We start from the raw sequence: 27900 nt of genomic DNA, 5'->3' as shown, positions 1-27900 counted from the left end.
GGGGGATGTGCTGGGGTTTTTATTGGGGATATTTATATTATTCTACTGTTTTTAGCTCGGGCTCTTATTTAATTCTTTTTTAATTTTTGTATTCTGTATTTTTTATGTGCCCTGTTCACCGCCCTGAGTCCTTCGGGAGAAGGGCGGTATACAAATATAATAAATGAAATGAAATGAAAAAGGTGCCAGAACTCACACATGTCATACAACCTGTCTTGCCTAGCCTACAAGGTTCCATCCAAAAAAGGGTGCCGGAACTCCGTTCTGAGCGTTCTGTGACAAAAAAAAAAGCCCTGGTTATATCTTTCGAGAGCATTTGAGAAGCATCGTGGCTGGTATTCCAAAAGAAAACAATAAATGTTTGTAGAGATAGAGGTCATATAAAAGTTACGAAGGGGCCGTGTGCAGCAAACTGCCATGCCTCAGTATCTTGTTTACCGCATGTCTATGAGCTCACCCCAGTTAGCACCACCAAGGACCGCCAGGAACCATCAAGATACGTGAGACTCTACCCTGGCTGGGACTTTCTTAAAGATTGACAAGGAAATACACCAATAGCAATGCTTTTGCTATGCGCTCTTTCCTGCTGGTTAAAACTGTATAAAAGTAATAAACTCTGCGTAAGCAGACGGACATTTTGGGACACCCTGCTATGACCGGTTTCTGAATCCGACGAATGTCGGTCAACGTAATCCAGCGGGAAGTTTGACTGTTATATTAATGGGATGGTGCATTCGTCAAAATGGTCCGAAAGAGTCTTTAGTTCACGGAAGAGAAAGTTAAGCTAATAACTTTGGGACGTGGTGCGTTTTGGTGGGTTTGAAGTCTCTTTCCTCTTCCGAAGGAACAGGTGTGCCGAGGAAGGTCATAAAAAATGGGGCACAACTCGCCTAACGACCGTCTTGCTCAGCGGCAGAAATTGTACGGCCCCATTGGGGTCGTAAGTCGGGGACGCACACCGGAATCAAAAGTATTCCCCGTTGAAACAGGTCAAACTATTCCCGTTAGTCTCTCCTACTCCGTTGCACCTTTTTTTTTTTTTTGAATTGAAGCACGATTTAGCCGCCGCCCTACGGCTGGTTCCCCCATTGCTTGACAGTATTTTGAATAAACCACTTTTGACCTGTGCAATTTTGCATAACTAGAGTATAATAGGAAGATCCGGGATCCTTTGCAATTTCAAGACACCTTTTTGTTTTCATGTTGGTTACAGATGATCCCTGGAATAATAAAAAAAAATAGTATAATTTTTTTTTTTTTTAAAAAGGCACGTAATTGAATTCAGGGCCCGATGGCGCCCGATCTTCGCTCCTTCCGTCGCGAGCTGAAGACACATTTATTTGAACAAGCCGGCTTGGCCTGATGGGGGAATGGGTTGGGCTTTTTATTGTCATTTTTAATATATGTATTTACTGTTTTTAGCTTGGGCATATTTTTTTTAACTTTTGTATTTTTGTATTTTTTATATGTCTGCCCTGTTCACCGCCCTGAGTCCTTCGGGAGAAGGGCGGTATATAAATAAAATTATTATTATTATTATTATTATTATTATTATTATTATTATTATTATTAACATTATTAACATTATTATTATTAACATTATTATTATTAACATCATCATCATCATTATTATTATTATTATTATTATTATTATTATTATTATTATTATTATTATTATTATTCAATGTATCCCTTGTCTTGACTTTGTGTCAACACTTCAGAAAGCTTATAATTGTGTAAAGCTGTGTAAAGCTACAAAGTAGAACACAAACGCAATTCCGGGCGTCAGTGGAATACGGTGAATGCAGTTAACAATCAAAAGCTGTGTTGCCTCCAGAATCTGTGAGTGCTCCATCACTGGAGGCTTCCAAGAAGAGCTGGGGCAGCCATTTGTCTGGAATGGTAGTGTATCCTGTTCGAGCTGGGGGCTGGACTAGAAGACCTTCCAGGTCCCTTCCAACTCTGTTATTCGGTTATTCTGATAACGATCGTCCAATATTTGAGGGGATGCCACAAAGAAGAGGTGAGGGGGGGGGGCGGAATCAACCTATTTTCCAAAGCACCAAAAGTCAAGACAAGAAACGACGGATGGAAACTAACCAAGGAGAGAAGCAACCTGGAATTAAAAAAAAATCCTAAAGATGAGAGGAACCGGTGGAATGGCTTGCCTCCAGAAGCTGTGGCTTCCCATCAACTGGAGGCTTTCAAAAAGAGATTGGAGATTGGGTCTCCTGCTTGAGCAGGGGGCTGGACTGGATGATCTCTGAGGTCCCTTCCAACTCAGCTATTCTATGGTCTATCTCTGATCCAGGCACTCCTAGATGATTTCTATGGGAACAGATCTGAGGTTCTGTTGAAATTGAACACAGCAACGGTATTAAGCAAAACGTGCTAGCTTTCTAAACTCTCTCTGGTAGCGAATAGCTTGTGCAGTGCTCCATGGCACTTTTCAGCCCTCTCTAAGCGGTTTGCAGAGTCAGCGCGTTGCCCCCAACAAGCTGGGTCCTCCTTTGACCGACTTCAGAAAGATGGAAGGCTGAGTCAACCTTGAGCCGGTCAGGATCGAACTGCTGGCGGTGAGCAGTGAGTTAGCCAGCAATGGCTGCATTCTCACCACTTCGCTTAAATAACAATAGCAATAGCAATAGCACTTAGACTTACGTGCCGCTTCACAGTGCTTTACAGCCCTCTCTAAGCGGTTTACAGAATATTGTCCATAACAATCTGGGTCCTCATTTTACCGACATCAGAAGGACAGGAAGGCTGAGTCAACCTGGAGCCGGTGAGCATTGAACTCCTGGCAGTGGGCAGAGTTAGCCTGCAATCCAGCATTCTAACCACTGCGCCACCACAGCTCTCACTTCCTTCCTTCCTTCCTTCCTTCCTTCCTTCCTTCCTTCCTTCCTTCCTTCCTTCCTTCCTTCCTTCCTTCCTTCCTTCAGACTTAGCAAGGCTGAGTCAACCTGGAGCCGGTGAGCATTGAACTCCTGGCAGTGGGCAGAGTTAGCCTGCAATCCAGCATTCTAACCACTGCGCCACCACAGCTCTCACTTCCTTCCTTCCTTCCTTCCTTCCTTCCTTCCTTCCTTCCTTCCTTCCTTCCTTCCTTCCTTCCTTCCTTCAGACTTAGCAAGGCTGAGTCAACCTGGAGCCGGTGAGCATTGAACTCCTGGCAGTGGGCAGAGTTAGCCTGCAATCCAGCATTCTAACCACTGCGCCACCACAGCTCTCACTTCCTTCCTTCCTTCCTTCCTTCCTTCCTTCCTTCCTTCCTTCCTTCCTTCCTTCCTTCCTTCCTTCCTTCAGACTTAGCAAGGCTGAGTCAACCTGGAGCCGGTGAGCATTGAACTCCTGGCAGTGGGCAGAGTTAGCCTGCAATCCAGCATTCTAACCACTGCGCCACCACAGCTCTCACTTCCTTCCTTCCTTCCTTCCTTCCTTCCTTCCTTCCTTCCTTCCTTCCTTCCTTCCTTCCTTCCTTCAGACTTAGCAAGGCTGAGTCAACCTGGAGCCGGTGAGCATTGAACTCCTGGCAGTGGGCAGAGTTAGCCTGCAATCCAGCATTCTAACCACTGCGCCACCACAGCTCTCACTTCCTTCCTTCCTTCCTTCCTTCCTTCCTTCCTTCCTTCCTTCCTTCCTTCCTTCCTTCCTTCCTTCCTTAAGACTTAGCAATAGCACTTAAACTTATATACTGCTTCACACTTCTTTACAGCCCTCTCTAAGTGGTTTACAGACTCAGAATATTGTCCATAACAATCTGGGTCCTCATTTTACCGACCTTGGAAGGACAGGAAGGCTGAGTCAACCTGGAGCCAGTGAGCATCGAACTCCTGGCAGTGGGCAGAGTTAGCTTGCAATCCAGCATTCTAACCACTGAGCCCCTAAGGCTTACATAGCAATAGCAATTTCACTTAGACTTATATACCGCTTCACAGTCCTTTACAGCCCTCTCTAAGCGGTTTACAGAGCCAGCCTGTTGCCCCCAACAATCCGGGTCCTCATTTTTACCGACCTCGCAAGGACAGGAAGGCTGAGTCAACCTTGAGCCGGTCAGGATCGAACTTTCTGGCAGTGGGCAGAGTTAGCCTGCAATGCCACATTCTCACCACTGCGCCACCAGGGCTCCATCAATTAAAACGCTTACTTGTGTGAAATCCCAGAGCATGTTCAGGCCTCTTCTCTTCGCTTCATCACACTGCTCAATGACCGGCAGCTTTCCTTCTCCAGGATCCGTCAAGCATCTGTCAACTGCGTTGCGCCGGGATTGTAAACCTCCCACAAAGAATTCTCCGGTGCTGTGATAGAACATGTGCTAGAAACACAGGTAGCCCGCAGGTTTACAACCGTTCGTTTCGTGACCATTCAAAGTCTGCTGCTTTGAGCAGGCGGGGTTGGACAAGAACAGAGTTATCCAGCCTTCTGGGACAACAGCTTCTAAATTGGTGCACGTGTGTACGCAAATGGGACTGCGCACACTGGCGCGGCACTAGCAGCCCTGTTTGTGCATGCGCAAACGGGCCGCTCACACCCGCCCCCACACTAGCGGTCCCGTTTGCCCATCCGCAAATGGACCATGCACACCTGCCCTGCGCTAGCGGTCCCATTCGCGCATGCATTAGTGGCCCCATTCCTGCATGTGCAAATGGGCCATACATACCCGCACTGCCCTAGTGTCCCCATTTGTGCATGCGCAAACAGGCCATACACACCCACCCGGTGCTAGCGGCCCCATTCTCCCCTGCGTGCATTTGCCAACGGGGCCACAGGCTGTAGTGTGAGTGTGGGGGAGTGGGCGCATACGCCCTGCACTAGTGGGCCCCTTTGCACATGCACTAGTGGCCCCAATCATGCATGCACAAACGGGCCGCACATACCTGCCCTGCCCTAGTGTCCCCATTTGTGCACGCGCAAACATGCCATGCACACCTGCCCCACACTAGTGATCCCGTTTGCACAAACAGGCCGCGGACACCCGTCTGTTGCTAGCGGCCCCATTCTCGCCCGCGTGCATTTGCAAACGGGGCTGCAGGCTATAGTGCGAGTGGGGGGGAGTGGGTGCGTATGTGTGCGCGCACCAGCCAGGCACTGCCGCAGCCCATTGCCCAAGAGGCCGCAGCTCGGTAGTGGGATGAGGCCCATAGGTTGGGGACTAGAAGAGGTTCCTGGCAACCGTATTATTCTACGTTCGATGAAATTGGCATTTTCGCCACTGTTTTGGCATTTCCAGAAAGAGTTCGACACCACCTTACCTGTGGGCTATATCCATGGCAGACGTACAATATGGGAGTGTTCCCGGGAACCGGCCCTTGATCTATGCAGTTTTCCTCACTTAGCGGATTTTTCATCTACAGGGTAAGGGAGAGTGAAGAACAGGATTTACAAGCCTGCAATCCAGGACCAATAAAACGAAGCAGAATGTGATAGAGTCAGTCCTCGGCTTACGACCGTTTGTTGAGAGACCGTTCAAAGTTACAACGGCCCTGAGGAAAAAAAAAGTGTCTTATGACTGTTTTTCACACTCAGACCGTTGCAGCCTCCTCAGGGTCTCATGTGATCTAAATCTGGACGTTGGGCAACTGGCTCATAATTATGATGGTCGCCGTGTCCCTTTGGGATCACATGATCCCCATTTGCGACCTTCTGACAAGCTGGATTCGCTTAATGACCACATCGCTAACTTATCAACTGCAGGGGTCCACGTAACAATTGCAGAGAGAACAGTTGTCAAATGGGGCAAAAGATGCTTAACAAATGTCTCCCTTAACAGCTGAAACTTTGCGCTCGCTTGTGGTCGTAAATTGAGGACTACCTGGCCAATCCTTTAAACCTTCTCCCTTCTCGCTGACTTTCAACCCATTTATGAAATACCATAGTAGGTCACATATAGTTTCCTTGCACTCCAGAAACACAAACGCAGTTTATTGTACATGCTTGTCACGTATCTCCCAGCAAACTCCCCAAATTAGATGTTCAAAGAATATTAGGACATTTCAGTGTTTAATGTAACATTTATTCATAAGGGAAGTTCAGACTGAAATGTGAGAGGTTTTTTTTTCATTCAGTTCAATTCAATTTCATTCAACAGCTTTTAAAAGAGTCAACTTTAAATACATAGATAGATTGACTTTTAAAAGCTATCTATCATCTATCTTCTATTTATCTATCTTATATCATCTACTATCTATCTACCTATTTATCATCTATCTTATATAATCTATCTACTATCTATCTATCTATCTATCTATCTATCTATCTACTATCTATCTATCATCTATATCTATGTTCTATCTATCTACTATATCATCTATCTACTATCATCTATAGATAAAAGATGGTAGAGATAGATAGATAGATAGATAGATAGATAGATAGATAGATGATAGAGATAGATAGATAGATAGATAGATAGATAGATAGATAGAAAGATAGATAGATAGATAGATAGATAGATAGATAGATAGATAGATAGATAGATAGATAGATAGATGATAGACAGATAGATAAAAGATGATGCAGTGAAAGTGCTACACTCAATTTGTCAGCAAATTTGGAAAACTCAACAGTGGCCACAGGATTGGAAAAGATCAGTTTACATTCCAATTCCAAAGAAAAGCAGTGCCAAAGAATGTTCAAACTATCGCACCATTGCACTCATTTCACATGCTAGTAAAGTTATGCTTAAAATCCTACAAGTTAGACTCCAGCAGTATGTGGATCGAGAACTATCAGAAGTACAGGCAGGATTTCAAAGAGGCAGAGGAACTAGAGATCAAATTGCCAACATACGGTGGATCATGGAGAAAGCTAGAGAGTTCCAGAAAAACATCTACTTCTGCTTCATTGACTATACTAAAGCCTTTGATTGTGTGGATCACAACAAACTGTGGCAAGTTCTTAAAGAGATGGGCATACCAGACCATCTTATTTGTCTCTTGAGAAACCTATATGCGGGTCAAGAAGCAACAGTGAGAACTGGACACGGAACCACTGAATGGTTCAAAATTGGGAAAGGAGTCCGGCAAGGCTGTATACTGTTGCCCTGCCTATTTAACTTATATGCAGAGGACATCATGAGAAAGGCAGGGCTAGATGAATCAAAAGTTGGAATTAAGATTGCCGAAAGAAATATCAACAACCTAAGATATGCAGATGATACCGCTCCAATGGCAGAAAGTGAAGAAGAACTAAAGAGCCTCTTGTTGCGGGTGAAGAAGGAGAGTGCAAAAGTTGGGTTGAAACTTAACATTAAGAAAACCAAGATCATGGCATCCGCCCTCTCAATTCCTGGCAAATAGATGGGGAAGAAGTGGAGGTAGTGACAGATTTTATTTTCCTGGGCTCCAAGATCACCGCAGACGGGGACTGCAGCCAAGAAATTAAAAGATGCTTGCTCCTGGAGAAGAAAGCCATGGCAAATCTAGACAGTACACTAAAAAGCAGAGACATCACCCTGCAAACAAAAGTGTGTATAGTCAAGGCCATGATCTTCCCTGTTGCAATGTATGGCAGTGAAAGTTGGACTGTAAGAAAGGCTGAGCGCCAAAGAATGGAGGCCTTTGAACTATGGTGCTGGAGAAGACTCCTGCGAGTCCCTTGGACTGCAAGGCGATCAAACCGGTCAGTCCTAGAGGAGATCAACCTTGACTGCTCTTGAGAAGGCCAGATCCTGAAGCTAAAACTCAAATCCTTTGGCCACCTAATGAGAAGGAAGGACTCACTGGAGAAGAGCCTCATGCTGGGAAAGATTGAGGGCAAGAGAAGAAGGGGACGACAGAGAAGGAGGTGGCTGGATGGAGTCACTGAAGCAGTAGGCGTGAGCTTAAAGGGACTCCAGAAGATGGTAGAGGACAGGAAGGCCTGGAGGAACGTTGTCCATAGGGTCGCGATGGGTCGGACACGACTTCGCAGCTAACAACAACAACAACATTGCTCTTTAACCACTGCACCACCATTTATATATATATATATATATATATATATATATATATATATATATATATATATATATATATATATATATATATATATATACACACAGTAAATAAAGCAAGCTAGCCAGCTAACTTGGCAGAACCTTCAGAAAAACTGTGTGTGTGTGTGTGTGTGTGTGTGTTGGGGGGACACCTCAGATCAAGTGACGAGCTGTTTTGCAAGAAGCAAACAATATATCATCTTACCAGCTTTTACTTACTGTTCCATAGCCTACAATGTTAACTTGAGGGACCAAGTTAGGATAGACATTTTTGATATACCAATCAAAGCTTTTGCAGTTGAGTCGCTTCCTTAGTTCTTTTCTAGAGGAAACATCTCCGTAATCTACGCCGGAATCCTGGAAAAGGAGGACACCATTTTCAAAGAGGTGGCGAACACGTAATTCAAATGATTCAGTTTAGAAGCCCTTCGAGACGTCTGAAAGAAAACCTCGGGAGAAAATCTGAGGGACTTTCCACAAATAAAATAAAATAAAATAAAAAATAATAAAATAAAATAAAATAAAATAATAAAATAATAAAATAAAATAAAATAAAATAATAAAATAAAATAAAATAATAAAATAAAATAAAATAAAATAAAATAAATAAAATAACTAATAAGGTAAAATAAAATAATAAATAAGGTAAAGTAAAATAATAAATAAGATAAAATAAAATAATAAATAAGATAAAATAAAATAAAATAATAAATAAGGTAAAATAATAAATAATAAAATAAAATAAAAAAAAAATAAGCACCAGAAGGCAAGAGAAGAAACAATGGGTGGAAACTGATCAAGGAGAGAAACAACCTGGAATTAAGGAGAAACTTCCTAACAGTGAGGACAATTAACCAGTGGAACGACTTGCCACCAGAGGTTGTGGGTACTTCATCACTGGAGGTTTTTAAGAAGAGACTGGACAGCCACTTGTCTGAAATGGTATAGGGTCTCCTGCCTGTGTAGGGGGTTGGACTAGAAGACCTCCAGGGCCCCCTCCAGCTCTATTCTGATGGATTGATTGACTTCCTACATAGATAAAATTTGCCAACAACCTCAAGAGGTACGTTCCAGGCGTAGTAGACCATGAATTTATATTCGTCCATCCACACTTCTGCGACACGTAATGCATTTCTCCTCACAGCAATGGAAAAATCTAGCAGATAGGGCTTGTGGGCTCGCTCCAGATGTGCAATCTTTGAACACGGTAAGACTTCAACTCTTCCGCCACATTGCCAAGCCTGTCATTGTAAAATAAGAATAGACTCTTCAGGGATTTTTTTTTCCTTCCATAAGAATATGTCAGGATGATGATTTAAAGGCTAAACAGCTTACCTAAAGGTGTAATGTAATGTGGCTGATGCAATACTAGGAATGACTCAGCAGGTGTCTGTATCGCTTTAAGAGCCTGAGTATAAAAGGGAAGTTTTTTGCTGGAGTCTTTCTCTCTTGTCCGTTTGACTGCTGCAATTGCGGTGTATTGGAGCTTGCTGAACTATCACCACGTGTATGTATTTTGTTTCTAATATATTTTTAGACATTGTAATATAAACCACCATTTAATTACAAACCACTGTTTACTGTATTTACTTCTGGGTTACCTCAGCGAAAAAAGAATGCTCTGCATGCTCTGACAGAATAACTGCAACGCATATAATTAATCAATGGAATAAGTGTTGTGATTCCTCGCCAGCCAGTAGATCTGGCAGCTGAGTCTGAGGAATCAAATGAGGGGGAGGAGGGGCCTGGAGTGACATCAGAGACAGAGGAAGGCTCTGAGGAGCTCTAAGACTCACAGTCGGACGAGAAGCCGAGCCCCTCTACTCGCCCTCAGGCTGAGACACAGCTGTGCTGGGAGCCTGAGTTGGACAGGGGTGAAGCACAGCTGGGAAATATCCAGGATGCACGAAAGCGCCGGCAAGAGAAGCGAGTAGGACAGAGGAACGCAATGGGGCGGCTCCAAAGGCAAAGGAGAAGGCGTTAGGAAGCCACGCCTGGGCTGAATTATAAAAGGGAAGGTGTGGGAGGTGCTGGTTGCCAAGGGCAACCATTCGTGTAGAGGATGGAGTTTCTGTGGACTGTGTTTGTTCGACTTGGACCTTGACTCAGGTCTGTGAGAATAAAAGGGGTTGGTTTTTTCTTGCAATTTATTTATTTTATTTATTTATTTTATTAATTTAATTTATATACCGCCCTTCTCCCGAAGGACTCAGGACGGTGTACAGGGCAATGCAATAAAATACAATATACAAAATTTAAAAAATATTAAATACTACAGCCCTATTCAATAAATTAATACAAAACTATAAAATACCCCTAAACCTATCCTGCCTCTTTCTTGGAAGAGGGATTTCTCCTTGTGAACATAACAAGAACTCACGTAGGCTGGGACAGAACAAAAGGTTGCAAAAAATGAACACATGAACCGGTACCCCCCCCCCAAAAAAGACAAGGGAATTTAAAAAATATATATAAAAAAATCTCACCCTGATCCCCAACTCCACATTTTCTCCGCCGTAAATGTGCATTCCGCCATCCAGAACACCAATCTTCCCCAAAAATTCTCTGTTCGCGGCAAGTATTCCCATGATAGAAGGACTCCTGACATAAATAACAGCAAAAGGGTCACCAGCTTTTATTCGTGAACATCTATCGATATGCCTAAGCGTTGGATGAAACATTCGAGAGAACCTAGCAATGGACACAGAGACATTTTTATTGATTTTCATTCCAGAGGACCGGGGGACAGCAACATTTAGATAGTTTGGTTAGGAGAAAGAGAGTTTAAGATGGCGCCTCCCTAGAAGTCCTCGGAGTGTATCTTGAATGATGAAGGTTCTTTGCTTTAGTTTAGCAACTTTCTGTCTAAGGGTATATAAGGAACAGTTGCTGGAATTGGGTATGTCTAGTAAGTTTAATGTAGAGAAGCACGAAGGGGGACATGATAGCAAGGTTCCAGTATCCCAGGGGCTGCCCCAAAGAAGAGGGAGTCAAGCTATTCTCCAAAGCGCCTGAAGGCAGGACAAGAAGCAACGGATGGAAACTCATCAAGGAGAGAAGCAACCTGGAACTAAGGAGGAATTTCCTGACAGTCAGAGCAATTAACCAGTGGAACTACCTGCCTCCAGAAGCGGTGAATGCTCCAACCCTGGAAGGTGGCTTAGAAGAAACTTAGCATGCCCTTTTTGATCCTTGGAGCCTGACACAGTGGCTTCATCGAAGCCTAGATTGTTTCCTGACAAATGATTTATACTGTGTTTTCCCCAAAATAAGGCAACAGGTCTTATTTTGGGGGGATGTCTTACCCACTTACCTAGGACCGCCGCAGCCAGGCCCATGCCCTGACACCTGTTTCACTATTGCCTCATTTCCTGTGCGGCTGCCTGACCGCGTGGCTCATCATGCCGATCATGAACAATGCGACGTGCGGCCTCCTGCGGCAAGCATCAGTAGTGGCGGGATTGGTGCGACGAGCAACATGGCCTCCTGCCGTGAGTGGCAACAGTGGAGTGATGTGCTATGTGGCATGCAGCCGCAAGTGGCCATGGATGTGGGGTGTGTGGGGCAGCTGCACCCCCCTGCCCTAGCTTGATTTTTAATTGTGCACCTTGCCCCCAAACTAGGGCTTATTTGAGGGGTAGGGCTTACATTGGGTGCACGTCAAAATCAAGCTAGGGCTTATTTTCAGGATAGGTATTATTTTCGAGGAAGCATGGTAGTCTTCTAGCATGTTGTCCAGTTGTGTCCAACTCCAGGGGTGATGTTCAGGTCTGAGGGAGCCAGCCAGTGGTGGGATTCAGCCGGTTTGCACTACTTCAGCAGAACCGGTAGCTAATTTTTTGTTGCCCAGGCCCAGAACGGATTTCCAGAAGCGGCATTCACCCAAAGAATCGGTTGTTCACCTATTTGAATCCCACCCCTGGAGCCAACATTGTCTGAAGACACTTCTGTGGTCATGTGGCCAGCAATGACTATACTCTGAGCCGCACGGAACGCTGTTGTCTTCCCTCTGAGGTGGTACCTATTTATCTACTCGCATTTGCATGCTTTCGAACTGCTAGCTGGGTGTGAGCTTCTAGCATTACCCAGCTAATACTTTCATTTCACCAGCTTGCGGCATCATCTTTAGTAAGAGAGAACATCAATTAAAAACTTCTGGTTGTTTTCGTTCCAGGAAAGTTGAGGTGGTAGAAGCTTCAACCCGTATCATGATGACTTACCGGATTGGTGCAGTTGGGTCTTTGAGGGCATACCAGTCTTCCGGTATGGATTCGTACATACACCAAAGAGCCCAGTCAAACCCATCGGCAGCCGCTGGGTACTGAGTAAGTTGGAAATCATCAAAGCGGATGTTATCAAACACCGGCGATATGATAACGGTGTGGTCCTCCTTGATGCGCGAGAGAATTGGTTCAGCCCTTCATTAAAGCAGAAAAGAGTTCATGAATCTACGCGGGACTTTTAAAAATCTACCAAGCTACTGCCAATCTAAGCTATCAGGGCAATGGATGGAAATGGATCTGTTAAGTTCCTCTCCGGAGATGGATGACGTTCAATCTAGGCTTACCATTCCGTGTTGACTTCAATGTGCGCGTCCAGAATAGCCACCACATCCGCACGAGATGCTTTCCAGCCAGAAATCCGGGCTTCTGTGAGCCCCATCCTTTCCTGATGTCTCACAATTTTCAGCAGTCCAGGATGTTGGGCGTTGAACTTTTTGACGTGCTCTTCCAAAGGGCCTTTAAGTTCCTCTGTGGAGGAAAAAAAATGTAACAGACGTTAACCGCGTTAATTTGAGATGTTTATGCCAGAACAGAGGTGAAAATTCGAATTTGGTTACACGGGTAAACTTTTCATTCTCTCTTTGCTATTTAATAATGTTGAGAGATACCTGGTTATTAAAATAATAATAGTAGTGGTAGTAATATTATTATTAATAATAACAACAATAACACACAATGGCATGACCTATAAAGCTGGTGCTGGTGATGACCTATAAAGCCCTAAATGGCTTGGGTCCGGGTTATCTGAGGGAACACCTGCTGCCGGCGTCAAGCTCCCTTCGTCCCGTGCGCTCCCACTTGCAGGGCCTTCTCAGGATACCGCCGGTTAAGGAATGCCGGTGGGTTATTCCCAGGGGAAGAGCGTTCTCTGTGGGCGAGCCTGCCCTTTGGAATGATTTACCTGTGGAACTCCGGACCGCCCCTGATCTGCATTCATTTCGCCGGGACCTGAAAACCTGGCTTTTTGATCTATCAGGCCTGGACTGAAGGGGTTTTAGCTTTTTAAATATTGTTTTAATTGTTGGGCTTAATTAGTTTAATTTATTTTAATTTTATATTATCTTTTATATTGTATTTTACGCTGCCCTGTAAACCGCCCTGAGTCCTTCGGGAATAGGGCAGTATAGAAATCTAATTAAATAAATAAATGACAAAGTAGCCACTACGGTGCATTGGAATGTCTGCAAGGAATATCTTTTTCCTGCAAACCAGGACTGGTGGGACCACAGAATTAGACCCAGTAATAGAAAGTGAAGAAGCTAAATTGCTTTGGGACTTTAGAATTCAAACAGACCCGGATCTCTTTGTCAAGTAACGAAACGTTCGGAAACCAACCCACAAGCTCGGAGGACAAACCTTCACCTTCAGACAAGCACCTGCCACATAACCTCCCGATTTAACAATTATTTATAAGAAAGACACACACACACCCCGCCCGAAAAAAATTGGACAGTCAACGTTACAGTACCTGGAGACAGAAAAACAGAAGAGAAAGAACTGGAGAAAAATTGCAAAATACAAAGGCCTGCAAACAGAAGTAGAAAAGAAAGCAAAGATAGTGCCAGTAGTAATAGGGGCCTTGGGTGCAATCCCAAAACATCTGGAACATCACTTGCACGTCATCGGCACTGACCAAATCACCATCGGTCAATTGCAAAAAAACCATTTTGCTTGGAAAAGCTTACATCCTACGGCGATACCTCTAACACCAAAAAACTTCTGCCTAACCCAGGTTCTCGGGAAAGGACTTTCCTGGCTACATTGCTACCTCTGTTTGACTGAAAATAAAACAGATAAACTCCCAAGAAACTGTGTGTGTGTGTGTGTGTGTGTGTGTGTGCGCGCGCACACGCACGAGCGCGTGAGAGACAGAAAGAGAGAATCAAGTTTATCTATTTTTCTCCCTTAGTTGAAGTTTTTAGTGCCCTCTAGTGTCCACCTTTTAAAATTGTTTCTCTTTTATCTCTCCCCCCACCCCTATTTTTATTTATTGATTGATTGATTGATTGATGGGATTTATATCCCGCCCTATCTCCCGAAGGACTCAGGGTGGCTAACAACAAAACATATAATAAGTACAGAAATCAAGATAAAAATAAAATTGAAATCATCTGTGCAATAAATTAAAATTAAAGAATTAAAAAATAAATTAAAAATTCTAAATATAAATTAATTAAAATGCCTGTCAGTCCAGGTCAGCCTGGTGGAACAGGAGTGTTTTGAGGCCGCGGCGAAAGGATTGGAGGTTTTGGGCCATCCGAAGCTCAGGGGGGAGCTGGTTCCATAGGGTTGGCGCTCCCACAGAGAAGGCCCTCCCCCTGGGGGTCGCCAGCCGACATTGTCTAGCCGACTGCACCCTGAGGAGGCCCTCTCTGTGTGAGCGTACTGGACGATGGGAATTCGTTCCCGGCAGCAGATGGTCCTGCAAGTATCCTGGGCCTAAGCCATGTAGGGCTTTAAAGGTAAGTACCAGCACCTTAAATTTCACCCGGAGGGCAACTGGTAGCCAATGCAGCTCACGCAGGAGGGGTGTAATATGGGAGTATTGGGGTGCTCCCATCACAACCCTTGCAGCTGCATTCTGCACCAGCTGAAGCCTCCGGGTGGTCTTCAAGGGCAGCCCCATGTAGAGAGCATAACTGCTATCTCGGGGGCCATTTTCCTAAACATCTTCCCGTGTGAACTTAATGTATCTGTCCACAGAGTTGATGTGTTCGGTGAAGGAGGAAAAGAAGCCTCAAAGAAGCCATCTACATTAAAATTAACGGGGTGGGTGGGCTGGGCTGGAGGGGGATATGAGACCACCTGTCTCCAGTCTACAACGCAATCCTTTCAGCGGTTCCAAGAAGGCTCCACAACCATTCGCGCCACTCAGGTGATTCCCGAGGGCGCAGGTCAGCCTCCAAGTGGCCTCAGCGACTCTCAGGAAGAGTACCAATGACCAGATGACTGCCAGGAATATAAATCCTTCCATCTTCCATCCACCATCCAGTCGGAACTGAAGAAGCTTCTTAGATGAGAAGTGAAACGTCTTCAAGGAAAAAACAAACAAACGAGAAAGTCCTGTTGCCTCTTGAAAAAAAAGCACCTTTGGAACTCCAGAGAGATTTGAAGAGCTGGTCTACTCGCTGGCTGGTTGTTCTTGGCCGCAGTTGTTGGCTCTGCTTTTTGTAAAGTTGTCTTCAGTTTGCCATTTCTTTTTCCTTCCTATCGTAGCTAGCAGAGCAAGCTATTGCATAAAAAAGGGGAGCAAATGCCACACTCACTCACACCGATGTTATTACCCGGTTGGGTAATGAAACATCTGCAAGGAAATAAGCAACCTCAGAGACCACCAAGATTCCACATTCACAACAACAACAACAAAAAGAATGTGATACCTCTTTTTGCCTTTTGTGTTTCAGAGTGTTTTGTTCCGAGTTTAACCCGTGTGAAATGATTTCTTCAGACTCAAAACATTTCAAGTTTGGATCTTGTTCTCCAAATCTAAGTATGCAGCAATTGGGAATAGCTTCCCAGCAATTGGGAAAAACAATAATGTCTTGAAAACCTAATTTAAGGCATGTGCAGAGAGATCTTGTAATACAGCGTTCGTGTATTCTGTACAACAGCTACAGCAGTATTCAACCAGCAGGTGGCAGCATTTATAAGTTGGTAGTTGCATCTATGCCTTTTCTCTGAATAAAGTTTCCTGCTTCCTTGTTGCAGTAAGCAGAAAAGCACATGGGGACAGTGCGCTGTCTGTTCTGTAGGGCTATATGGAGAATTTCTAACACATCACAGTGGAAAGAGGGTGTGTTGGTTTGTTGCAATTCCTTCACAGTACGGTAGTGCACTTTATTCAGTAAATGATCTGGAATTTCTATGAGGAATGTTTCTATAAATAGGTAGTCCTTGACTTACGACCACAATGGAGCCCCAAATTTATGTTGCTAAGTGTGATGTTTGTTAAGTACGTTTGCCCCATTTTATGACCTTTCTTGCCCCAGTTATTAAGTGAATCTCTGTTACACTGTTACATGATTATTAAGTGAATCTGACTTGTCAGAAGGTCGCAAAAGGGGAGTCACATGATCCTGCAACCGTCATAAATATGAGTCAGCCGCTAAGTGCCCGAATTTTGATCACGTGGCCGTGACGGATGCTGCAATGGCTGTAAGTGTGAAAAAGCGTCCTATGTCACTTCTTTCAAAGCCGTTGTAACTTCAAACAGTCCCTAAATGAACCATTGTAAGTCAAGGACTATCTGCAGTCCAGTTTTCCGTAGAAGTCCCCGATTTCATGAACAAGTTTGCACAGTATCCTTAGTTATCTAGAATTATTTATTTTAGGACTCGTATAGTGCACCTCCTACTGGCACATTTAATATGGATTGTAAAGGCAAGTAATAGTTTATAATTAAACTGACTGTAAAATATACTTACTGAATTTAAGGCACCCTATAGAAGATCCAAATCTTAAACTACTTCAGCATTTGAGTCAATATGAAACAATGGTTTAAGAAGTGGGCTGTTGTTAAGCTATTTTAAGGACTGTGCAATATGCCCCTTCAATTTTGGGAAGGCCCGTTAACTAGACAATTGTAGGAGCAATCGTAATTTGGATGGGGTCTATTTTAAAGTATAATAGGTAAGAACAGCCTCCTATGTTAATAGTTAAGTGTTCAAAAATATTTGTTTTCTTTAAGCAAACTAATGGTATTAGGGAACATGTAACAGTAAAATTTTACTTAGGGGCAAATCCTTATAGTATTTCGTGCTATTGCTTCCAGGAGCTAGTTGGAGTCTTCAAAATCTTCCATTGATTCTATTCTTGGCATATTGTATAACTGTAGTAAATTGTTCTCAGAGTTGACTTAGTCTTTTAAACTAAGCCCATAATAAGTTGATGAGTAAAATGTATAAGGGTTGCAATCTGCTTAGGTACAGTATATCAATGGAAGTGACCGGTAGCCCTGCAATGAATTGGTGTTTAAGTTTCAGACTCTGCCACTTACCGTTTGAACTGCAATCATCAACAAGGATAATTTCTTTCAGGAGGTGAGACGGTGTTCGGTTAATTATGCTGGTGATTGCACGCAAGAGGATGGAGGTGGCCTCATTAAAGAATATAAGAATGACACTAAGGGTTGGGAGATCACGCAAATATTTCTTCTCTTGACATCTGGAGGAAACCCGGAAAGACGAACATTCAGTAGGGTATTGTGGCGCAATGCGAGTGAAGAATTGCAAGGGGCAGAATAACAGAATAACAGAGCTGGAAGGGACCCTGGAGGTCGTCTAGCCCAGCCCCTGCTCAAGCAAGAGAGCCTATACCATCTCAGACAAATGGCTGTCCAACCTCACATGTAGGAGCAAGCAAATAAAGCTTGGGGATCCTTCGTACTCTCTCAGCTTGATGGTTTTCTTGCAGACGCTTCATTACCAAACTAGATAACATCCTCAGGGCACAGCACTTAGACTTATATACTGCTTCACAGTGCTCCACAGCCCTCTCTAAGCGGTTTACAGAGCCAGCCAGTTGCCTCCCAACAATCTGGATCCTCATTTTACTGACCTCGGAAGGACGGAAGGCTGAGTCAGCCTTGAGCTGGTCAGGATCAAACTGCTGGCAGTGGGCAGAGTCAGCCTGCAATACTGCATTCCAACCACTACGCCACCACAGCTTAGATAACAATAGCGATAACATTTAGACTTATATACTGCTTCACAGTGCTTCACAGCTCTCTCTAAGCGGTTTACAGAGTCAGCCCGTTGCCCTCCAACAATCTGGGTCCTCATTTTACCGACCTCGGAAGGACGGAAGGCTGAGTCAGCCTTGAGCTGGTCAGGATCGAACTGCTGGCAGTGGGCAGAGTCAGCCTGCAATACTGCATTCCAACCACTGCGCCACCACAGCTTAGATAACAATAGCGATAACATTTAGACTTATATACTGCTTCACAGTGCTTCACAGCTCTCTCTAAGCGGTTTACAGAGTCAGCCCGTTGCCCTCCAACAATCTGGGTCCTCATTTTACCGACCTCGGAAGGACGGAAGGCTGAGTCAGCCTTGAGCTGGTCAGAATCGAACTGCTGGCAGTGGGCAGAGTCAGCCTGCAATACTGCATTCTAACCACTGCGCCACCACAGCTTAGATAACAATAGCGATAACACTTAGACTTATATACCGCTTCACAGTGCTTCACAGCTCTCTCTAAGCGGTTTACAGAGTCAGCCCGTTGCCCTCCAACAATCTGGGTCCTCATTTTACCAACCTCGGAAGGACAAAAGGCTGAGTCAACCAGAAGACTCATGACCCTATTTTCATATTTACAACTCTTGCCGCGTCCCCAGGGTCACCTGATCAAAATTCAGACCCCTGGCAACTGGCGTGTACGAATGATGGCTGCCGTGTCCTGGGGAAGGGGGGTGTCACGTGATTCCCCTTTGGGACCTTCTGACGCGCAAAATGGGGAGGCCAGATTCACTGAACAACCGTGCTACTAACTTAACCCCCTGCAGTGATTCACTTAACAACCATGGCAAGGAAGGTCGTAAAACGGGACAAAGTTCACTTAAGCATCTCGGTTATCAACAGAAACTCCCGGTTCAGCTGTGATAAAGTTGAGGACTATCTGCACGAGTTTCTGCTTTTAAGAATACCCGGTGCACAGAAATGAAGAATTAAAGTCAGAAGGAAACTGCCCAAACGTCGTTAAGGTGAATTGGTGTTCTCGCAGAAACAAGAAGACACGCACCAATCCTGTCCCTTTTTAGAACATGTCCCCGTTTTGTTAGGTTAGTTCTCAACCTGCCGGTTGAGCTCCGGATGGCACCTGACCTTCGCTCCTTCCGACGCGGTCTGAAGACCTACCTATTTGAACAAGCCGGCCTGGCCTAATGGGGGATGTGTTGGGGTTTTTATTGTGGATTTTTTATTACCATCTATTGCAGGGGTGTCAAACTCAATTTCATTGAGGGCCGCAGCAGCATTGCGGTTGCCCTCAAGGGGCCGGGTGGGTATGGCCAGGGTGGGCGGGGCCTACTGGGTGGGCGTGGCTAGAGTGCGTATGGCCTACTGGGTGGGCGTGGCCAGCTCTACATCGTTGGCATTGAGGGTGCCTATGGGGGCCTGGGCAGGAGTGGGACAGATCTGAGGGTCTCTGGCAGAAGGAGGGTCTCTGGGCCAGGGCCAAGGCAGTGGGGGCCGTTCCCTCACTGTTTCCAGGATGGCTTCGCGGGCCACATGAAACCACTTTGCGGGCCGGATCCGGCCCCCGGGCCTTGTGTTTGACATGTCTGATCTATTGTTTTAGCTCGGGCTCCTATTTAATTCTTTTTTAATTTTTGTATTCTGTATTTTTATATGTGCCCTGTTCACCGCCCTGAGTCCTTCGGGAGAAGGGCGGTATACAAATATAATAAATACTAAATACGCCTAAACAAAATCTCAGATAGGCGCTCCTGGCATCTAAATGAGATTTTGTTTAGAAATCAGGAAAATGTGGATGAATGTAAAAAACAGATGAAGGATTTTATTTTTTTGAAATTAATATGTATAAGGGTACCACTATTGAAATGGTTTGGGATGCTAGTAAAGCTTATATGAGAGGTGTGTTAATATATTTGAATAATAAACATAGATGTAGTCTGGAATTTAGTTATTACATAGGAACAAAAGGAAGAGATGAATCAATTGATAATTGAGGAGGGAAAAAACTGCTTTTATTTCTTTGATACCGAAGGAAGATTAGGACGTTACTTAAGCAAAAAATTATAGACAGATTTTGAACACTTCACTTTTGAACACGGACTACAATCTATTTGTTAAGGTTTTAGTTAACAGATTAATATGGGACTAAAACGTTTCATTTAGCATTTGAATAAGTACTGAGGTGATATTTACATTTCTTGTAGTTATTTTATAAGAGTTAAAGTGTGATAGAGTTAATAGTTTATTGCTGTTTGCATATGGTAGATTATGATTGCTTCTACTTTTATATCATGTATTGAGCTCTGGGAATTATTTAGCATTTGAATATGTACTGGTGTGATATTTATATTGTTTGTAGTCATCTTATAAGAGTTAAAGTGCCATAGATTTAATAGTTTATTGTTGTTTGCATACGGTAGATTATGATTGTTTTTACTTTTATACCTTGTATTCAGCTCTGGGAAGTCGGGGGAGGGGGAGGGGGGAGGTGTTGGGGAGGGTTGGGAAGAGGGGAGGGGGTTGGGAGGGGTTTTGTTTTGTTTTGTCATAAATAAAATGTACTGTAAAACTTTTTAATAAAAAAAATAAATAAATACTAAATACTAAACACTAAACCTATGACCCCAACGGAGCTCAACATGTCTGCTTCCAAGCGAGATGGCTGCCGAGTGAATTTTGCCCCGTTTGACAACCTCGAATCTCGAAAGCGAATCTCCGCAGTTGTTAAGCTGGTAACACAATTATTAAGTGAATCTGCCCCCCCCCTCCCCGTTGACTTTGCCTGTCAGAAAGTCAGAAGCACAGGACAGAACCGCACAGCTGGAAGGGACCTGGGAGGTCTTCTAGACTGACCCCCTTCTCCGGCAGGAGGCCCTATCACGCCAGCCCCGGACAGTGCGACCGCCATAAATAGGAGTCAGTTGCCAAGCGTCTGGAATGGGGATCACAGGACCAAGGGTCGTCGTAAGCGTGAAAAACGGTCCCAAGTCGGCTTTTTTTTTTTTGCAGTGACGTCGTCACTTTGAATGGTCACTAAATGAAACCCTTGTACGTCGAGGACTTCCTGCGCCCAGCATGCTTCCAACCGTCTCATCTGGCCTCTGCGCCAGCCTGTTGTGTTCTCCTTCACCATGGCCACCGTCGCTCCCCAGGTCGCCAGCCTTGCCCGCCCCTTGGTAAGCCAAAGACGGAGAAAACGCCATTTCACCTGGGGGGTCTGGTGTCTTCCAAAGGCCTTTCCATAGGCAAGCGGTCGCTCAGGTAAACGTTGTACCCGTACTTCACGAAGAGCTCCTGAGCTACAATTTGCTGGTCCTCCATTAAAACTTTGCCCCATCTCCGGAACAGAGGGGAATCTGGGAAGCGCATCCTGGCAGGCGCTACAGCTTCCCTCTGGTTTCCCTTGCCCTGTTCGTCTTTCTGTATTTCCCGGTGTGGCTCCTCGGGCAATTTCCGTTCATCCGCTGCCTTCTTTTTTCCGTCTGATTGTTTTATATAGTTTGCTGAAAAACACACAAAAGCGCAAGAGGCTGAGGGATAAAAGTGCCCAAAGCTGAGAAAGGATAACTTAGAATATAGAACGCAAGGCTGGAAGGGATTCCTGAGGTAACAACAACAACAACAACAATAACAATAACAATAACAATAACAATAATAATAATAATAATAATAATAATAATAATAATAATAATAATAATAATAGAGTTGGAAGGGACCTTGGAGGTCTTCTAGTCCAACCCCCTGCTCAGGCAGGAAACCTATACCAATTCAGACAAATGGCTGTCCAGTCTCTTCTTAAAGACTTCCAGTGTTGGAGCATTCACAGCTTCTGGAGGCAGGTTGTTCCACTGGTTAATTGTCCTCACTGTCAGGAAATTCCTCCTTAGTTCTAGGTTGCTTCTCTCCTTGATGAGTTTCCATCCGTTGCTTCTTGTCCTGCCTTTGGGTGCTTTGGAGAATAGCTTGACTGCCTCTTCTTTGGGCAGCCCCTGATAGACACTGGAACACTGCTATCCTGTCCCCCCTGGTCTTTCTCTTCATTAAACTATTAGACATCCCCAATTCCAGCAACCGTTCCTTATATGTTTTAGCCTCTGATCCCCTAATCATCTTTGTTGCTCTTCTCTGCCCTCTTTCTAGAGTCTCAACATCTTTTTTGCATCATTGTGACCAAAACTGGAAGCAATATTCCAAGTGTGGCCTTACCAAGGCATTGCTTCTTGTCCTGCCTTCAGGTGCTTTGGAGAATAGCTTGACTCCCTCTTCTTTGGGACAGCCCCTGAGATATTGCTATCAGGTCTTCCAGACCCTACACCATTTCAGAAAAATGGTTGTCCAGTGTCTTCTTGAAAACCACTAGTGTTGGAGCACCCACGACTTCTGAAGGCAAGCTGTTCCATTGGTTGATTGCTCTCACCGTTAGGAAATTCCTCCTTAGTTCTAGGCTGCTTCTCTCCTTGGTTAGTTTCCAACCACTGTTTCTTGTCTTGCTTTGGAAAATAATTCGACACACACACACACACACCCATCTTTATAGGAGGCCTAACTCTAACTCTAGCAGGGGTTAGGACTAGAAGACCTCCAAGGTCCCTCCCAAACTTATTCTTCTATGTTCAGGTCAACACCATGGTCAAAGAGCACCTCTGTAGTGCAGTCGACCATGACGGAGTCAGAAGTCATGATTAGAAGGAGGCAGAAATACTACAAATGGATCGGGACGATGGACGACAAGTTAATTTTGATCAAGGTGGGTACTTTCAACTCCGAAACAATGGCCTTCCCAACCTATTTATAACTGTGGAGACAAATTCCACAAATGCTTCTTTGCTTTCCCAGCCTTTGTGTGTGGTCGAATCAGGTTTTGCTGTTATCACAAAGAGGAGGGGGGGAAATTGCTTGGAGGTGGAAGAAAGATCTGCATCTTTGAAGGTTGAGATGTTGACACTCGAACTCTGGCTAAAGGTCATCAAGCAAAAAACATCAAGCAAGAAGCAGAAATGACAAGTAAGAAATACTGTCCATCGGTGTTTCTCTACCTCCGCCACTTTAAGGTGAGCTGGGCAGGGGAATTCTGGGAGTTGAAGTCCGCTCACCTTAAAGTGGCAGAGGTAAACACTGATGTACATTATTTTGATGTCATTTCATGCACCAAATACCTGTGCGTTTATGAAAAGATCCAGAGATAGTAAAATTGGTTTGCTAACTTGTCTGGAATCTTGGACTCTAAAAGTTAAAGGAATTAGAAATAAATTATAATGAATGATTTACCATTCCGGGTGGTCACAATTCATTTAGTAACCTGTAGTAACTGTACACAATACTTTATGTAGGCGGCCATTGAACCAGTTACAGAGGCAGATGCAAAACATGAAAACTGGTTGTGGATCCACGGCCCCCCCCCCAAAAAAGTGCAAACCAATCCAAAACATCTCAGAGCGGTTATAGCAATTATGTAAATATCACCTGAAGCTCTGTAGGAGGAATGAGACTTGTTTACATATAGTCCGACAGTAAAAGTCAGGAAATAGTTTACAAATTTAAAAAGCGAGAACAGCTTTTTTTAAAAAAAAATGGGAAGCCAAGCGTTCCGGGTGGTTCTTCAAAGCTGTAAGGCAAGAACGAAGTTGAAATTTCTGAGTAATAACCTTTGCCTTGGCACAGAAAGGTCTTAAGAGATCTCATATACCCTATCTCCCCTCCCTCTCCTCTCCCCTTGTCTCCGCTCCCTCTCTTCTCTCTCCCCTCCTCTTTCCTTCCTTCCTTCCCCTCCTCTCCCCTCCCTCTCTCTCACCCTCCTTCCCTCTCCCCTCATCTCTCCTTTCCCCTTTTTTGTTCTCTCTCCCCTCTCCCCTCTCCCTCCCTTTCCCTCTCCCCTCTTCTCCTCTCCTCCCTCTCCCTTACCTCTTCCTTCGCTCTCCCTCCTCTCCTCTCCCCTCTTTCCTCCCTCATCTCTCCTTTCCCCTTTTCTGTTCCCTCTCTTCTCTCTCCCCTCTCCCTCTCCCTCCCTTTCCCTCTCCCCTCTTCTCCTCTCCTCCCTCTCCCTTACCTCTTCCTTCCCTCTCCCTCCTCTCCTCTCCCCTCTTTCCTCCCTCATCTCTCCTTTCCCCTTTTCTGTTCCCTCTCTCCTCTCTCCCCTCCTCTTTCCTTCCCCTCCTCTCCCCTCTCCCTTCCCCTTCCCTCTCCTCTCCCTCTCCTCTCTTCTCCCTCCTCTCCCTCCCCTCTCCCCTTCTCCCCTCTCCCCTCTCTTCTTCCTCTCCCTCACCTCTTCCTTCCCTCTCCCTCCTCTCCTCTCCCCTTTTCTCCCTCTCTCCCCTCCTCTTTCCTCCCCTCATCTCTCCTTTCCCCTTGTCTGTTCCCTCTCTTCTCTCTCCCCTCCTCTCTCCTTCCTTCCCCTCCTCTCCCCTCTCCCTCTCCCTCCCTCTCCCCTCTTCTCCCCTCTTCTCCTCTCCTCCCTCTCTGCACTCTCCTCTTTCCCATCCCTTCCCCTCATCTCCTCCCCTCCTTCCCCTCCCCTCCCCTTCTCCTACTTCTCACTCCCTTCCCCTCCACTGCCCTCCCCTCTTCTTCCTTCTCCTCCTCCTCCTCCTCCTCCTCCTCCTCCTCCTCCTCCTCCTCCTCCTCCTCCTCTCTCCTGTTTCCTACCCGCGCCTCCTCGCTGTCCTTCCTTCTTAGGAGAGCTCGGATAATACCTTAGCTTCCTATGTTTATAAAAACATCCTCAAATATTCAGTAAAATTAGAAGAGGGAATTGATCCCAGTTGTTACTGAGTGTGTGAGGGACCTGGGGGCTTTGTCCTCAGTCGCTACTCTGAGGATCCTTCATTCTCTTGCCTTGCCTTGCTTTGCTTCATAAGCTCCTGGAGGAAACCGTTTTACTCTGTCTTGCAGGGCTATTTCCTAAAGGACATGGCTTTGCCCCCAGCGTTCAAGAGAGCTTAATAGCTGACACTATTATTTATTGATAAGTTGCATTAGGTGGCATTTGGTAATGGCGTGGAGCAGTATTTAGTTAGCACTTCCAAACTGTTGGACTTCAAAGCGAGATTTCATACTCAGAACTGAAATGGCAAAAATTGCAGCGATGAAATAGAACAACTTTGTTAAATAATTGTTTTAACCCTACAATATGCCCAACAGTAATAGTGGTGGGGATGGAGAGCCATAGGATAACTATTTAATCTAGTTCTTATCTATCTATCATCTATCTATCTATCTATCTATCTATCTATCTATCTATCTATCTATCTATCTACCTACCTACCTACCTACCTACCTACCTATCTACCTATCTATCTATCCATCCATCCATCCATCCATCCATCCATCCATCCATCCATCCATCCATCCATCCATGAATCCATCTATCTATCTATCTATCTATCTATCTATCTATCTATCTATCTATCTATCTATCTATCTATCTATTTTATTGGCAACCCATCTTACTGCAGGGCAACTTGTATGTTAGTTATATAACTCATATTTAGGCAAAATTGCTTCTCTTTCACCTGCTTTTTTTCGAATTATGTTTCCTGAAAAGTCTGGAAAAGATCAAACATGCCCAAGGAAAAGGATAAGAGTTTTAAAATTTTGAAACTCATGGTGTGCAGAACAATGAAATCCTGTATCGGAGGCTTCTGCCCATGGTTACAATATTTAGAACAGAATAGAGCTGGAAGGGACGTTAGAGGTCTTCTAGTCCAGCCCCCTGCTCAAGCAGGAGAACTTATATCCCATCTCAGACAAGTGACTGTCCATAACAAAGCCTCAGCAGAAATGACATCTCTTCTTACTTACATAGATTGAGGAACATCGTCTCTATTTTCTCTAGATGCCCAACGAAGTCATTCTCTCGTTCTTCTCGGTGTCCAACGGGTCCCCTTCTAAGGGTCCGCATTTCACGTTGCACGTGCATCACAAACAAAATATTCACAATGAAGAGCAGGATGAGCAACGTAGGAAGGAAACCCGGCAACTTCCGTCCCAGCACCATTGCAGGACGTATGAATTCCCACCAAGGTTATCTTCTCCAGATGATCAGGAAGGGGACTGATTCCACCACCAAGCTGGGGCAATAGCTTCTGCGCTGGAAGAAGACTTTTCTGGACATCTAGGAAACTTGTGGTGGCAATTTATAGTCCCTGGAAATGGAGGGTGGGGCTGTCCTTGCAGTTGTGGGGCTTCACCCAAAAGTAAATGCAACAAAAACTGCCCAGCCCTTGAAAGGAGCTGCATTTATTTGCTTTATCTGTTGCACTTCTATAACCACCCACCTCACATGCCTGACTCCGGGAGGCTCAAACAATTAAATTACAAAAAGAAAAGAACAATTATAACCAAAGCTGTAGAACAAGGGCGAGTTCGGCAAAAGTCTCCGATACAATGGGCAACCCTTTCAGAGGCTTAAGATCTCCCTGGGATTCTCGTGGCCTTCAACTCCCAGAATTCCTGAGCCAGCATGGGAGAAACTATGGCCCCTTCATGACTCGTGGACTTCAACTCCCAGAATTCCTAAGCCACCATGGCTTAGCTTGGAAACCTCTCTTTCCCCTCAGCATGGCTGGCTCAGGAATTCTGGGAGTTGAAGTCCACGAGTCATAAAAGAGGCAAGGTTCCCCACCTCTGCCTTATATCAGGGGTCCTCAACCTTGGCAACTTTAAGACTTGTGGACTTCAACTCCCAGAATTCCTGAGCCAGCATGGGAGAAACTATGGCCCCTTCATGACTCATGGACCAACTCCCAGAATTCCTGAGCCAGTATGGGGGAACTATGACCCCTTCATGACTCGTGGACTTCAACTCCCAGAATTCCTGAGCCAGCATGGCTCAGCTTGGAAACCTCTCTTTCCCCTCAGCGTGGCTGCCTCAGGAATTCTGGGAATTAAAGTCTACGAGTCATAAAAGAGCCAAGGTTGCCTACCCCTGGCCTAGGAGAAGGCCTTCCTTCATTCTTTTGTTCTCAGCACAGGGTTGATGGCCAAGACTTTCCTAGATCTTGGGCCAGATGAAGCTGAAAAGTTTCTTTGTCCTCTGAAATTCGGGTGCATCTTCTCTGCTGGATATGGGATGTCTCTCCAGGACTAAAACTGGAACCATCTACTTCACATTCTGTTCAGAATAACAGAGTTGGAAAGAGACCTTGGAGGTCTTCTAGTCAAGGCAGGAGACCCCGTACATTTCTGGATAAACAGCTGTCCAGGCTCTTCTCGAAAACCTCCAGTGATGGAGCACCCACAATTTCTGGAGGCAAGCCGTTCCACTGATTAACTGTTCTCGGTGTCAGGAAATTTGTCCTGAGTTCTAGGTTGCTTCTCTCCTTGATAAGCTTCCACCTATCAATTCTTGTCCTCCCTTCAGGTGCTTTGGAGAAGAGGTGGACCCCAAAGAGCATTCCTCTCTCTCTCTCTCTATTCGCTTCTCCGCTGTCCTCTTCCAACATGCCTCTTCTTTCTGTCCTAAGCTGAGGTGGCTAATTCCTAAACCCTGTTTTCAGTATGGATTTGTGATCTGAGATGGTAGCTTTAGTCTTTTCCCACAAAAGTTTTCAGCCCCCTCTCACAAAGAGAAGGTCCAGCTGTGCCTACATACCGGTAACTACCTTTCCGGAAGATAAGAATTGTTGTTAATAATATGCTGGAAAGAACGTAGGGCCTGTAGGAGTGTAGTAATTTGTGTTTAAAGAGAGAAGGACGTAGAATGATTTGCTGCTCTTTTACAACAGAGATGTCCAAGCTTGGCAACTTTTAAGACCTATGGGCTTCAATTCCCAGAATTCTGGGAGGTGGAAGTCCACAAGGCTTCAAATTGCCAAAGTGGGACACCCCTGACCTAAAGGAAGAAGGAGGAGGAGGAAGAGGAAGAAGAGGAGGAAGAAGAAGAAGAAGAAGAAGAGGAGGAGGAGGAGGAGGAGGAGGAGGAGGAGGAGGAGGAGGAGGAGGAGGAGGAGGA

At 44.9% G+C, this 27900-nt stretch overlaps 1 protein-coding gene across 1 annotated transcript; it reads right to left on the bottom strand.

Moving 5' to 3' along the window:
• Positions 1–289: 289 nt before the first annotated feature.
• On the bottom strand, positions 290–25944 carry GALNT8 (polypeptide N-acetylgalactosaminyltransferase 8; the record flags this gene model as incomplete). The annotated part of the gene is made up of 11 exons (XM_083366617.1): positions 290–1220; positions 4148–4315; positions 5253–5348; positions 8195–8332; positions 9031–9216; positions 10462–10576; positions 12196–12393; positions 12543–12726; positions 17255–17421; positions 21160–21454; positions 25749–25944. 11 exons carry the CDS (start codon positions 25942–25944, stop codon positions 1071–1073), a joined length of 1893 nt encoding a protein of 630 aa, XP_083222743.1. The 3' UTR covers positions 290–1070.
• Between the last annotated feature and the right edge of the window lie 1956 nt (positions 25945–27900).

Source organism: Vipera ursinii (genome assembly GCF_947247035.1).
Source record: "Vipera ursinii genome assembly, chromosome: 6".
NCBI lineage: Eukaryota > Metazoa > Chordata > Lepidosauria > Squamata > Viperidae > Vipera > Vipera ursinii.
The sequence above is the reverse complement of the archived record's forward strand: the minus strand, read 5'-3'. Positions and strand labels throughout refer to the sequence as shown.